Source organism: Saccoglossus kowalevskii, chromosome 16 (assembly GCF_978046115.1).
Source record: "Saccoglossus kowalevskii chromosome 16, keSacKowa6.1, whole genome shotgun sequence".
NCBI lineage: Eukaryota > Metazoa > Hemichordata > Enteropneusta > Harrimaniidae > Saccoglossus > Saccoglossus kowalevskii.
The window spans coordinates 1,975,798-1,991,327 of NC_140656.1; the positions used below are offsets into that span (position 1 = coordinate 1,975,798).

The 15,530-nt window shown below is 40.0% G+C and overlaps 1 protein-coding gene across 4 annotated transcripts; it reads right to left on the reverse strand.

The window, feature by feature from the left end:
- Positions 1-2,446: 2,446 nt before the first annotated feature.
- On the reverse strand, positions 2,447-13,690 carry tbx2/3 (T-box 2/3). Of its 4 annotated transcripts, none has more exons than XM_085490839.1 (6): positions 13,297-13,690; positions 12,005-12,272; positions 9,263-9,409; positions 6,531-6,607; positions 5,546-5,730; positions 2,447-5,107 (listed from the first exon to the last, which is right to left on the reverse strand). In XM_085490839.1, exons 1-6 carry the CDS (start codon positions 13,659-13,661, stop codon positions 3,930-3,932), a joined length of 2,220 nt encoding a protein of 739 aa, XP_085346965.1. In that variant the 5' UTR covers positions 13,662-13,690; the 3' UTR covers positions 2,447-3,929.
- Between the last annotated feature and the right edge of the window lie 1,840 nt (positions 13,691-15,530).

Sequence of the window (15,530 nt, forward strand, 5' to 3'; positions counted from 1 at the left end):
TATGTTAATTACGCGCGGCAGCTAGCGTTTTTGCAGCTTTGTTTCAGAGTATCCACATGTGGCCGCCGATTATAGTAGCCTTCTCACCGCCCCCGTGTACACAACAGTTAAATTATGATCACCGACAAGCGCCGAGAAAAATGCAAAACAAACAAACACGACAAGCCAAAACCAACAACCGGTGTGCAATGTAAACATAACGCTCGGTTAAAGAAGGCAACGTGCTGTTGGGGGCCGTGAATGCTACATGGCACAGGCATGTATATCTAAATTTTACATATCATTTTGTTATGGTTTCTCTATAGTTAGCTTGCGTAGATAGTTAGCTCAAAATCTGATCCCGAAATATGCAAAATAACAAAATGGGCGTTGAATGTAATGATCCCTTTGTTAGCCTGACAATGGCCTGTTAGTTACATATACAGAACTATTGCACTTGATTAGTCACTCTAGTGTAGACAAGAAAGAAACATAAAACAAGGAAGACAACGGTGATGATACTCAGACTTCTCAGTTAAATTGCTGAATAAACGGTAGTGTTTTGGTGTATTTGCTATGCGATTCAGCGACAAACATTTCTGCCCTATCAAGCAGATAAGTACCTCCGATGTGTAATTGCAGTGAACATTGTGAACAAATCGAAAGAGCGATCAATCGATCTCTGAAGGACGTCGAGAGGTTAGGAAGAGCAAGACGAGACAGCCGAGTAGAATGCTTAATACACAGAAGCAAATGATGGTACAGTTGTACGAACGTTGAACGTAAACTTGGAACATAAACACGAAATATCATCATTCCCACAAGAACTAAACATTTCTAAAAATGCTCGGTCGAAGAAAACAAAATATTGAACATAAAATGTTTTAATCAATTATTCAAGAATATACGCAAAACGTCAAAAATGTTCCCCATCCGAATTTCTCTCTTATTTGTAATATTTGTACAATACGTTAGTTACCAAATGCAAACCATGGAAGCCCGGTGTGACTTCTTATTTTGACCAACAACGCTTAATTTTGTTAAGTTCCGGAAATGCGTGGAAAATTGCCAGTAAAATAACGTTAACAGGATTTAACATTGTCATTCAGATAATACCACTACGCGCTAACGTTGCGATCACATTTGTATCGTGACGCTGCTGGACACGTGCTATAAACGATAGACTCCACAACATGCCATGGAGCCAACAGAGACACTGAAAGCGCAATCCCTTTAAAAAAATACTGTCGTTTTTTCACGTTTTGTTCCTGTAGCCTCGGGCTAGCGAAGCCATTTTAAAAATTAGCTTTAAAATATAAAATTAATTTTGTCCCAAAGCATTGTGATCAGACTCTCTGTCCCAAAGTGTAACCCGTAACGCCGAGGCGGCATACATACTTAGTATTTCAACGTTGTATTTATTGTAACGATAAAAATCAACAACAAAAACATGGCTTTAAATTCATGAATAGTTGCGGTGGATTAGTCTCATTTCTCAAATCGCGGCGTTAAATGTATCTGTATGGAGATATTTTTAAAAATGATTGATTGCAGAGCTTTGCTGGTGGGGGAGTCACGTGACGATTTCCTGAATATGTCCACGACAGGACTGCAGTGTGCAACCATGCACGATTCTGGCACATGTAGTTCTTTCCCTTTAATTAAATATTGAGAAAAAATTGAAACGAAATCAGTGTGTGTGAAGTTTCACCATCAAATTGCGATCGAGTTACCCTTAGCAACCACGCTTGCATGATATTTAGCTGAAAAAAAATCGGTAAGCAGGCAAGTCGGCAATAATAATGAGCTACGTCTAATTTTCTATAATTTCTCGCCAGTGATAGACGCCGTCTCGCGGTTCCTTCCACCATGCTGGCTCCTAAACGTAACCCCAACTCATTTGTACGCGCTCACCCCATAATTACTCGTGTTGACCTCTCGTCCGCTGAAACCCACACGACTACAACGTCTGTTGATGACAAATGGAAGGCCACTGTTGAAATAATTTTGAATAAATACTCGCGTTTATTTTTACATCATCTCAGACGTTTAAAATTATGTATAGTTGTTATTTTTTTAAAACTTTTAACAGTGATGAGATGACAAACATATCTATGAAACCCACAGTAAATAACTTTATATGTTTGCCATCTATGTGGTTGGCGTAGTGCGTTTCACCGATCATAGCATTTGATGCGTTTATCGAAAGCCATTGCTTCAATGGACAGGGAGCCCAGGGAGAATTAGACACTTTTCTTTGGCAAATGGCGGGTGAAATGATCAGAAAAATCCCGTCCCTCCCACATGTGAGTCAGTAAGACTCCAATTCCAGGAGAGTGGCAGAAAGGAATAGTATTGAGATGAAATCAACCATTCCAGAACCGGTCCATAGGGAAAGTGACGGGGGCTATTAAACACACACACACACACATACACACATCCAGTACACCCAGAAATATGAAAACAGTTTTATATCTTTTTTACATTTTATTTTCCCCTCAACATTAAATTGAAGCTGGAATATTGCAATGTGGGTGAATCCTAACAACGTAACACTCACTGACGTCACTCAGATGGGTTTATATTTTTACGAATGGCAAATTTAAAGGCCTGTTTCACAAAAACGACCAGAATGGTAACAGTGATGACAATTATGGAGACTCAAATACAAATAATAAAAAGTAACAAGGCAGACTCAACTATCTGTGGATAACACGGTGGGTATTTCAGTCTCGACGACTCAGAGTTGATGCAAAATAAAAACAAATACGCATAAAACTGAGATAATACATACATATGAGCTTGAAACCTGCCTCAAGTTTTTTAAATAAATTATTTTGAAAAAAAAATTCTTCAGAACGTTGGAAAATAATGGATTGAACATAAATAATTTCCTTTTTCACACACATATTTAAATATATACAATGAAGAACAATAATAAACGATGTTAAAACAGCCTATGGGGGAAGGGAAAATATATTATATAATATATATATGTATATCCATTATACGTGTCGAATCTCGTATAGTGCACAGTTTAAAAATCACCGTGATAATTAACAGAAAACACAACAAGACAAAGACACGTAGGGTATAAATAGTACAAGCTCTGAACCCTAAACATAAATTAGAACATTCAAGTCTCTCTGCAGCTCAACTGTCCGCCATTAACTATTTACAAAAAAAACTTGTTCTGTCTTGTTGTGGAGTGCCTTTTCAAGTTCCATAGACAGATTTTTAAAATATTTCATCTACTTGATTGGTGGCCCGATGATAACATGGCTTTGGTACTTCGAAATGTCACAGACCAAAAACACTGTTAATGTGTTTATTCAGTTTCTACTAATGTTATAGTTTTTTTTCTTTTAAAAACATCTCTTTGGTCACAATATAAATAAAAAAAAGTTGGGGTTTAGTTATAAGCTATAAAAATTATCCAGTTTTAACTGTACTCCATAAAGAACGTAGTAGTGTGGTGCTACATAATAATATAACAGGTAGGCAGATAAACCATCGATAGCTTGCAACGACATGAAGATAAGCCCAGATAACCTACGACAGTGTTACACTTGTCAACAAGCGTAAGCAGCGTTTTAAAATCTACGGAAGTGGCACCTAGACTGTGATCGAGTCCCGCGATGGATTCATAATCGGTCTTCACAATTTTGATCTCTTGAAAACAGTTCAAAAGTAACATTTTTTTATCATTATCTCTCTGACTACTTTCATGAGATATGCCTCTTCGATTACCGTGCATGTAAGCACAATAATATGTGTGTTATACGGTGGGTATAGTGGCTTGTCAAGTACCTGTTAATAACGTCCAGCATTTGCCAGTGTTTTGTTCGCTGGCCACTTGAATGCTAACTCGTATGTTGAATAAGGTTTTTTCTATGCACAGGTAAATGCTATTTCTGACTAGACTGGCGCTCACACAATGATCTATATGTTTATTTATCACTTAGCTTTGTCAGTGACCCGGCGGCCATTTTCTCTTGCTGTTGTTCTAGTCCGCTGACTAGTTTTTGAATGCTCTGAAGTTCATTGTGAGCGGATGTCGTCACAGGGGTGTTATCTCTGACTGGTGAGACCTGTGGCAGTGAGGCACCGGCACTGGTATTGGCTATGGTTACCAGGCCTGCTGCCGACGATTGTAGACTATCTATGGAGCTATGTCCCGACGCGCTTAACGGTGTACCAGTAGTGACCATTGTCGTTGATGTTAACGGGAGTGGGTATGGAGAAAATCGGAGACGAGCTCTATTTTGTTGTGAGCTTAGGATTGCACCGCGGTAATAATTCGACGCTGCAGCAGCAGCTGCAGCAGCATTGTTCAGAGCCGGATTGCTGATTACTGCATACCCCTGCGACCCTGCAAAGACCTGTCCATTCAAACTGTATGGGATTCCCTGAGCGTTCAATGAGAAATGGTGTGGGACAAAACAGGTGTGTCCGGAGGGTGACTGTAACAGCTGCGCATGAGCAGTGGTCGCCGACGCAACTGGGAGCATGGCAGCTGGCAAGCTCTGGACGGCGTTAGGCAAACCTGGCATCACTTGTCCTGGGTAGAATAAAAACGGTTGTTGCGCTAAATGGTGTAACTGACTATGGTGACTTGGCGAGATTGGTCCAGCTGGTTGAAACGCTAGTGGCGTTGGATGTTGCACAGTGATTCCCGACGAAGAAGACGGCGATGGCGATGACGACGAACTTGACTTTGAAAGGCTGGTCACCAATTTAGTGTTCCTTGACTCGTATTTCGTGGATTCCTCATCTTCCTCCGAATCGGAGTAATTTGTTTGTTCATTTTTAGAGTTCGTTTTACGAACTTTATTATCCTCTTGTTGGTGGTGTAATTGCATGTAATCATCCTCATTGCACTGGCGTTCGATTGTTGAAGAATTATTCAAAGACTTATCAAATATATCATTGTCCTCTTCGTCGGCGGAAGAGTTCTCATCACCATCTTTCTCGCCCATCGCATCCTTTGCTTCCTCTAACGCAGCAATTCTTAACTTAAGTTCATTGGCGGCGGTTTCCTCCTCGTCATCGCGATCGTTGCTTTCTACGTCCACATCGATTTCTTCCTCAATTCGAGTCGTGGAGTTGGCTTCGGCGGATACAGACTCTGTAGAAAACGAAATAATTAAAAGATTGTGTCAATAAAGTTGTAGACAGAATCGAATTAAAATCCAATAAATACCTGCAGTGTTTGGTTGTTGCTAGTTGATACTGAACGTATTAAGTCCGTGAGATATTCCAAGAGGTCTTTGGGAATTGCCAGGTTGCTTTGAGTGTTTTAAGCAGGGTGCATGGCGTCTGTCTGCACACCCAGCTTTGCCGAATTTACACAGTATTACATGATAATAACTGTGCGAACAATAGTCCTCATATCAGCATATTATTCAAGACCGTTGAAAAGACACCAACTATTCTGGTCACTCAAAAGCCATTACAGGTATATAATGTGAAAAGAATACTACATAAACGACAGAATTGTGTACAAACAGAGGATATTAAAAGAGGGGGGAAAAAAAAGGGATTAGAAATGTTGCCGTTCACTTACTTAGGGGCGAAAGGACCACAGGTGGCTCCCTAACATGTCCAACCCTGGGCTCACTGTACTGTTTTATTGACGAAGTTGAAACTTCAGCTTGATCGGTGTGTTTGCTAGCTTCGTTGCAGCTGTTCATGGTCGATTCTATTTGCGTTCGGTGCTCGGAGGCTTCTAGACTGGTTTGCTGCATTTTCCTACTGCAAGAAATAATCCGTGCACAAGAACGCACGCGAACAATACGATTAAATAAATTTGCCGAAATAATGTGCGGTGTCGCCTGTAGAACAAACTTTGGGAGACGGTAACAATGGTGGAGTAAACTAGTAAATTGGTGACAGATCTTTCCAAGCAAATCTCGGGGCCACTTCAAAGGGATCCGAATAACGAACGGGGCAAATTAGGTTAATTTGCGACAAAAAGAAGGGAAAACGTCCCTTTGTTGCTAACGAGCATGGACCTTTAATACTTTAGGATCGAATCAACGCTGACAATACCTATGAAACACAGAGGAGGGTGGGACGAAACCTCCTCCCGTAAGGGTACGCAAAGAATGACAATTGAGAAACAAATTATTTATTGTATACGTTTGTTATACATAACACAAAGGCGTTTTTACGGATGTCCCGTTTGAGCGGTACCGTGATTGAAATAATAGAGACATGATGTTCTCAAATCGTAACAATACAAATATATTTTTTCCGGAAATACATATTCCATTGTGTTGAGTAGTACATTGAATTTTATGGACTTGTATACAAAAACTCATTTTTAAACAAACACGTAACAGGAATATTGAACTGTCTTTAAAGCGGATGTATAAATACGTGACGATTCTGAATTAGTCGTTCGATTAACAGTTACATACGTATAAATAAATAAATAAATAAATAAATAAATAAATAAATAAATAAATAAATAAATAAATAAATAAATAAATAAATAAATAAATAAATAAATAAATAAATACGAGAATTAAACACTTTATTTAACCTACGTTTTTTCTCGTTTCCCTGCTCCATTTTCTCTGAAGCCCTTTGCGAATGGATTATGGTCAATCTTGAGCTGTGTTACCTGCAAGAAAGGGAGATAACAGGCAATTAGTCTGACGCATGATCCACGTGGTTGTAACACGCTTGTGTAATGCACACAACAATTTTCGAATTGTTGAAAAATTATTTTAAATTATCGATACGGCATTCTAGAGCCTATATTCGGATCGAAGGCAGACTACATGAACATCTGCAATTGTGAAAATATAAGATAAAATATAATAAACGTATTATAAAGAGAGAAATAATAACGCAGTTTTTATTACAGATTTTTTTCCTTTTTTGAAAGCTTTCTAAATTAAGGAATGAATTTGCTTTGATTTTGATCGACTCGATATATACACGTAATATTACTGCATCGTTTCTGCTTCTCGGAATATTCTATTCATATGTGATGTTAAAATACAACCACGTCAGAATTACCAACGTTCTGCGAGTCATTTTACAAATAAAACCAGGAACATTGAACAATAAATGCACGTGGAAAATCTTTACTGATGCAACACTAACAAAAATATTCATTTTCCCGTAGCAACAAGTTTAAGAGTAAACATATATTTTGTGATTTGATTTGAAAAGATTCTGTTATTTTCACACAATAGTTGGGCGGGAATATTGGTAGGCAACTTTGTACTATTGTTTAATATGCGCTCGAGGTGATATGTGGACACCACGACTTAGTGGCACCAGTGGTAAACATACATATTAATTCCCGCGTTTTTCAGACTGTTCAATTTTTCGGTGATTTTCATTACGGAAATATTTTTAGCAGGAAAAGAACCTGAAATATCAAATCGTCGGATGCGATTTTATTTGTGATTATCCAGTGAACACCAGCTAACCCGGTACATGTGGTGCGTTGTATGTGAACGATAATAACAAATCACAAGATCCGTCTTGGTTGAGAACAAAGTATGAATCACACACGCTTTGAAAACAAACCCCAGGTTGGAATGACAGACATGTGAGAGTGACACGTCACTGGAGGACGTGATTAAAAAAGACGAGAAAAGTGATCGAATTCTGCAACTGGAGAAATTAATCGAAGTGTGAAATAAATTTTCTCTTAAAAGATTTTTCCTCTCAAAAATAACATTCTTGTATTCAGACTATATCAATTTCTCACGGCTTTGTATTCAGCGGACGAAAGTGGATTGCCCGCCCGCTTAGGGTATTGTTCGTAACACTATGGATAGACTCGTTTGACGCCGAGCGCGCGACGGCATCATCGATAATTTGCCTTTAACACGACTCTACTCTCACGAGCTCACTGTATCTGTCCCGGGGATCAGAACGCCGATGAGAAAACCGTGTGAAATCAATGGACAGTTGACGGATTGGAGATTTGTACACATCATTCACCAAGCGTCAGCAGTTGTTTTTCCGATTGCCATGTTTCGGAGGGTGAGGGAGAGTAGACTGGAATCACCAAACACCCATATTCCAAGTATGTCTCTGGCAATTGATTTGAAAAAAACAAAACATCAGACTTAACTCGTGTTAGAAAAAAATTAAAAATTCAAAGCTTTGACCCTGTCATCTTGCACCTAGACCTCGCACCTCCCTTCCGTGTGTATTGGGATGATCGAGCATAATCAAAATCTAGTTCTTAATTTTTAATGTTATACTTTATTGCCTTTGATAACTGGATTGGATTGGCGTGATATGCTGGGTTCGACTTTAAAAGATACCCCCAAATAAATCACTGAAACGAATCTTGCAATGACAAGACATTAAATTCATCATCGAGACCTGTACGAGTCCCATTCACTTCAATCCCATAAGGCAACAAAGTCGAAGATATCCATAAAACTCACTTAAATCTGAAGAATTGGGCGAATTTTATACCTATGTGAGTGCAATAAATGTAAAAAACATAAACATTACTGCGAACATTAATAAACCTAGTAACCATCCTTGGCATTTTAAAACCAGAAAAAGCCGCTTACATATATTACATCACTTTTTGATAAAGTAGTATACGGGGGAGTTTTCTCGTTAGTTAACAAGAATGACCACTTTCTCGTCCAATTTACCCCCACCTAAATGTGCGCTGAGGTTGTTTTACGATATGCTTTAAAACAAATTAGAATAATATCGCCCATATTGCTAATATGTTTCAAGTGAACAAGTCGCACGTGGGTTTATTTTATTCTTGGCAATATACATGGAATCGGAATGTATCTTTACACTTTTTTTTACAAACCTAGTAAATACAGAATAAAGTACTGTTAAGCCCTAACAGACATAAAATAGAAAAATAGAGCTATAGGTTTCGTGTGCTGGGATTTTTCTCCCGGGTTTCCGTCTAAGTAAATATTTACAAGAACAGACATCGCGTTTAAATAGAAACGATTCTTTAAATTAAAAACTCATTTTTAAGAGACAATGGCAGAATAAGTGCTAGTCTGTAACAATCTCTCTTTTCGTTTTTGTAATGCTTAATTTTGAATTCATAACATTTGAGAATTCCACTACTATTCCACTACTAGAGTAAAAAGAATGTTATGGCATCTACAAAATGCATTTAAAAGTCATAATTTGTATTGTTGTCATGGTTTCTAATGATGTTTCTGTGACACATTCAAAACGGAAGTTTAGAATAATGGCCAATGTTAGGTGTTTTTGTGGCAGATATCGGCACGAAGATCAGGTCATATATACGTTGGACACTTACCTTTTCGTTTTGGTACGCTGTAACGGCGATGAATTCTGTTTCTTTGAACACATATGTTCGAAACTGGCTCCATGGTAGCTTCAAGATATCGTTCGCTTTAACGATGTGAAACCGGGGTTGATATTTATGCATCGAATTCAGTATTGTCTGTTGAGAAATAAAACAAAAACAAAACACTGAGTAAAAATATCGAAACGTTTCGTCCCACATTACTACTGTTGACACTAACGATTATTACGCAGAGGTCTCTATGAGAGAGAAACGAAGGGCGAAGTATCGCCATTATACGTGTGTGGAAAGGGGTCTTGCAGGTCACAGGCATGGCGCTTCGCCTTGCGTTTCATTAACAAATCCAGGATTCGTTAGTGAAATCTCAAATTTGCTGTTTTTTCCCTCGAAGAGTGGAAATACTTGGTTGATTTCACCTCGTATAAAGAAGCAGTAAAACGTATGCGACACGCGATGCGAGGCACCTAGTTGTCGACAGCATTGTACAGACATTGGCCATGCTGAAATCAATATCGTCTACGGACATTTTGACAGAGAGAAAATAATAAAATGGGAGGGTCCTGCGGCTTAAAGAGACGGGCCTGAGCAAAATATAACAACCATTTTGCATTAGCCCTGTTTTTATTTTTAATTTCTTTGCAAGCAGCGCGTACAATACAGCTAAATTGTATTGCTATACCCACAACAGAATTCGTTCCGTTTACAATACGCGCAGCCGTCGTACTGTCTACCCGCGCCATTAATTCGGGCTCGCACACGATCACTGCAATCCGTTATCAAACGTCACAAAAACCGGTAGCTCGAAATATGATAGCACCTTTATTGTGTGTAATATTGGTAGCTTTTTTGTAATATATAAATAATAACAGAGATGAGGCTACTCCGGGGAGCGAACACACCGTACGAGGTTAGAAAACCCCAAGCAATACGCTGCCGAGCATGCCTGAACGGACTCGAGGATTGGAAAAACACACAACAAAATAATAAATAAAACACACAGATATTAGGATCGATTATGATGTTTAAATAACGAGCTACATTCGTAAAAAAGCTGCGTTTTCCCGACTACACTACTTATTGCAAGCAATGTAAGTCGTGGTGTGGCATTAGGTGCACAACGTATCGGTGACAAGAATATGTTAACAACTCGTCGCGTTTTATAGAGATACCGATGCCAGAAGATACAGAGACTGGCATATTGTCATGCTTGTTTAAACCCAAAAATTACTCATCAGTTCATGCATAGGGACAATTTCACCACAAACGGACTAGCAATAACTGTTGCCATTTCGATACTAGGTGAAATAACGAAATAAAATAAAATAAATAATCCGCTATAGTTGGTCACTCTACTCGCCTAATTTTAATGGCACGGTAAGATGGTAACAGTGATATCTAACTAATATTTTGTCTGGGTCCAATACACCACATGTCGCTAGACAGGCTGTGAAATCTGAGCCCGTACCCAATAATAAGTGGGCTAATAGACTGTGTTGCAGTATGACACGATCGCACCCCTCCCGACACGTCAAAACCACACACTGAGCTCTGACACACGCCCGCCCGACTTCCTTCTGCGCCAACCAAAACTTGAAGGTGGTTTAAATTTGTCACTGGGACAGTGGCGTGTAATAAAATCCTTAATCGGACACAAGAAATCTGTCATCATGTTTGGAGTGACGGGACATCAGTTCAAGTGAACATTGGCCAATTTGATGTGCTAGTCTACCAGCCGTGACTAAAACAACAAAGCGGAACTGTCCGTCGGGGAAAGCATACCGACTCGCCGACGCTTCTTGATACGCCTCCACCTGTTATATGTATTTTTGGTTTTCCATTTAATTTTGGTTTGTTGTAGTTAAAAAAATAGGCACAACAAACAAAACGTGTACATGTACATTTGGGGATATGTTTCGGTCGCAGCATTTGATATCGTCCCCTTTTTTCTTTTCTTTTTAGAATCGTAGGGGAGGGATTAGATTTGCTGAATCGTAACTAACAAACTATGGGGCACGAACACTTTGTGAACAAAATCATAGATTGGTTTGGTTTGTATCCCGCGTAGGAGCGACTTTTTGGCGACGACCTGACCCCTGGCACTTTTAGGAAAGAGAGAAAACAATCTTTTGTGTTGGGAAACAGTGGCTTTCTATATGCCAGTCACATAAAGACAGTCACCCTCGTCGCAAAGAAGAAGGGAACAGTAAGGCCTGCAGGAAATTTTGGAGACATAAAGTCTTGCAAACATATAATTAGAAACTAGAGAAATAACGAAAGTGGATGAATAACTACTACAACTATGCAAATAGTCTTGGGGTGATGGACACGGACACTAAGAGAGAATCATTGAATTCTTGCTGGTATGAAAACGCCAAGTTATTTCTTTTAATAATAATAATAATAACCACCATAGACACTATAGTGTGAATAACGAATAAAAATAGAGAAATTTCAAAACGGTGAAATGTTGAGTATGTCTGCCTGATGTGGATTTCAAATAAGGAATAAATGAAATGTTTAATCACCCACAAAACCAGAGACAGTTTATGTGTATTTGTACATGTTTGATAGAGAATACACTCATGGTTGTAATTCGTATATCCGTATTATTAATTTACGGACAAATGGCAATATCTCACGTATTTGCCTTTGCATATCTAACAATAACATAACGATACTAAGATGGAAAAGTAAAAAAAAATAAGTAAAGTGTTATCGTACATGAATACTCACAAAGCCGTGCTTATCAGATATGTTATTGGTCAATTTTAGCTTGTGAAACGACACGACTTTCTGCATCCACTGTTCTCCAGTACACGGCGAGTCTGGGTGAATATACATCCTTTTCGGCATTTCCGGATCCGCCTTTCCAGCTACCATCCAGCGAGAGTTGTGAAATTTGTACCGACAATCGTCGGCGGCTACTATATCCATCAACAAGATGTACTTGGCTTTCTTGTCCAGTCCGGAGACACGTACTTTGTAAGACGGGAACATCCGCCTGTTGGTGGAAAAGAATGTGAATTAAAATATTAATACAGAAAATTGTAAAATCGCTTTGATTTTTGCCCTTTACTTAAAAAATAGGACTCTCGGGAACGCGAGTGAACAAAGCGAAATCAGACGTGTGATGGTGTCTCCGACATACTGTTGTTTACAAAGCTAAAGCCGACATAAGAGTTTTGAAATTACACCTATTTTTTAAAAATTGTTTAGTCCGAATATAATTTGGTAGAGAAACAACACATATTATAACAGGTCAGTCAATCAAGGTTGAAAGAGACAAACATCGTAAACTACAACGGCGAGGCGGTCACATGCCAATGCAACCGACACACGAACTTTGGCTCACGATCACAAACCACTGGTGTAAGGTTAGAACGAAGTTCCCAGGTTATGTTGACAAACACGGAAATGGTTAGTTGACAAAAACAGCGTAATTTTATTTTGTGCATACGTTTGATGTTCGGCCACGGCAACAAAGCACAAATAGGTAAATTAGACGCGGTTTATCGCTTGAAAACAGTACCTATATACATATGTGTTGGTAGTACTCTGTGCTTTAATAGTCGTTCTCGCAACCCTACAGCCACTATAAATGCATGTTGATTTCCAATAGTAAATAAGCCTGGATGGCCAGAATGAAATCGACAAGTAAAAATTACCGAGATCGCTAGTCTACTAATGGGTACATCATAGCTGCGAAATAGTATGCGGGGACCGTGTTTACCATCGCAGATAGTTGATATCTGAGGACGGCAGGCCACTCGTTGCGTAAACTAGCACACTGGTGAGGCATGGCAGACCAAAACATATATGTGTCTGCGGCTTTCGATATTATACTGGCCTGACGATGTGTGTATACTATATTGTAACCCGTACTCGGTGGCCAGCTATCTATATTATTATTATTACACAGTTGTCAAAACACTTTGAATGTTTACAATTATAGTGGTCTCTGACCAGTGCTACTGGAACTGGAAAGTTTATTAAATGTATGTAGGAGAAATAAAATAAATACACACCTTCCAGATTTGGTGATCACCATTTCGGTTCCACGTTTGTGAAATTCTTCCCATAGATCTTTGGTTTCGAGGTTTACGACAATATTTTCGTCTTCGTCCGATTGATTATCCAGTGTCCGAACTGGTCGTATTCCCGGTTGGTGAACGGACAAGAGGTCGGGGGCATAGTGGCAGTGTGGGTCGGTCAATTTCGGGAACATAGGCAGCGTGGCTATACCGGCTCCATTCGGTAGTGCATGGGCTGGCAGTATACCGGGGAAGAACTGCGGCTGTGTGAGTATGGAATTCACCGAGAAATCGCTGGGCCGATGCGACAGAAACTGCGTGTAAGCCATCCCTGGCTCTGAGACCATAGGATGTTTCATATATGTGCTACGGACTGTGTGGTATTCTCCGATACAGCTCCAACTGACTTGTCTATATGCTATCTTCGTATCTTAATGAGGTTTGCTAGTTGATTGGCTATTTCGCACGAATCGACCAATCAGCGTTGAGTATAGGCGTGTTAGTGGCAACTTACACGACGTATCAGCCGTAAACAAGGTGTCGGAACGCACAACGTACTTATGACATTATCGCATCAATCGTGGCGAAATGTCAACATAATTAAGTATCCACCAATACAGCGCCAAATGGGAGTGCGCTTGTGGTTTTGGAATCAGGGGGCTACAACCGTGGCTGTCTGTGAGACGAATAAATATTGTCCTAGGGTACTACTTTCAGCTTCCAAAAATTACAATGTGTCTAAAATCAATACGCATTCGGCCCGTGAAAACTCCGTCAAATATAAGCCAATATTTGCGGAAAATATAAAATTTCCTCCACAGGAAGAGAAATTGCAGACTAGGGCCTGGAAAAGGTTCGTTTTAATTTTGCGCTATTTGTGGCGACACGCCCACTGAGGGAAATTGGCAGGAGAAGGTGTCAAAATCCAGCCTGCTATTGTGAACGCCACAGCAGCTAGGTTTACATAGTACGGGGTAGTCCCCCGCTATGTGTTTTCATACACGCATCGGGGATACCCTTTCCAACCAGGAAGTAGTGTTTGGGGTAAAATGGAGGGCTAGATAGGCGTAGATTCGCGCACCAATTTTGGTGGGAGCACGGGTTGGCTATATTTATGGCCTTTACAGGGGGCGGGTCGACTAAAAGCGTGAAAATGATGAGCGGAAGATCTGAAGTGATTAGCTATTCTAGCATTCCATTTTGACGTAAATGCATAAGTACGCTTGGCGCCAGCCGTGTGACGACACACAATGAAGAGCGTCTGGTATCAGTTTTCATTCACTAAAATATGTTCCGGCCCTTGACTCTGAATACTACTGTCGCCATAATTCAAGGCATCTGTCTACGGTCAGCTATCGGTCTAAAAACGTCACGAAACGCCTGTCATTTTATGATGGATGGCCGGAATGGTGGATGGGAGGGTAGGAAGGTAGACTTGTTGTGTCGGAGTACAGTGTTCGATCGTATTCGACGGATTTCTTGCCGGTGCTACCGCATCCGCCATCTTGGAATGCATTGTTCAGGGCTTAAGTACAGAGGCTACCGCCTTACTGATTGAGTTGCCACTTTGGCTCCGTTATTCTTCGCTGTATTTTTAGCAGAGAACGCGTCCGCGGCTGAAAAATATTATTAAATTCGAGCACAATGCAAACGTTGCTTTTGTAATAAGGCATGTAGGCTGCAGTGGCTGCCAGTGCTATGATTGATTTAGTGTTCAGTACTCTGCGCCGCCTTCACCCGAGTTATCGCCAGACTATGATGTGTGTAGCCCAAGACCAGCGACGGTGACATTACTTTTGTTGTTGACTGTGCCATGTTTGTTTGAGAGAAAAGGCTATTATCTGTAATTAGTCTGGTGATGGACAGTTTTCTCACATCTGCCCCACCCTAAACCAATCGGCTATACGTTGGGGATAATTGCTGTTGACTGGGCAAAGTGTTAACATAATTAATAAGCGCCAGTGAAAACGCGTGAGGTGTGAAGCCCCTTTGTGTGCCAGCACGCCGCCTATTCAGGCTACATTCGCGCTAAATCGCCCTGGCGCCAGTAGCGCATTGTCTGATTAGATTCAAGGAAAACATATGGGAATAGAACACGATTTCCACCCCGATTTTTAGGCGACTCTTTTGTTTCAGATTAAAAAGGCGTCAGGCTATTCAAAACATAGGTGTTGGACAATTTCGTTTGGTGTTTTTTTTCTTCACTGCAGACGTTTTGAAAAATTTCA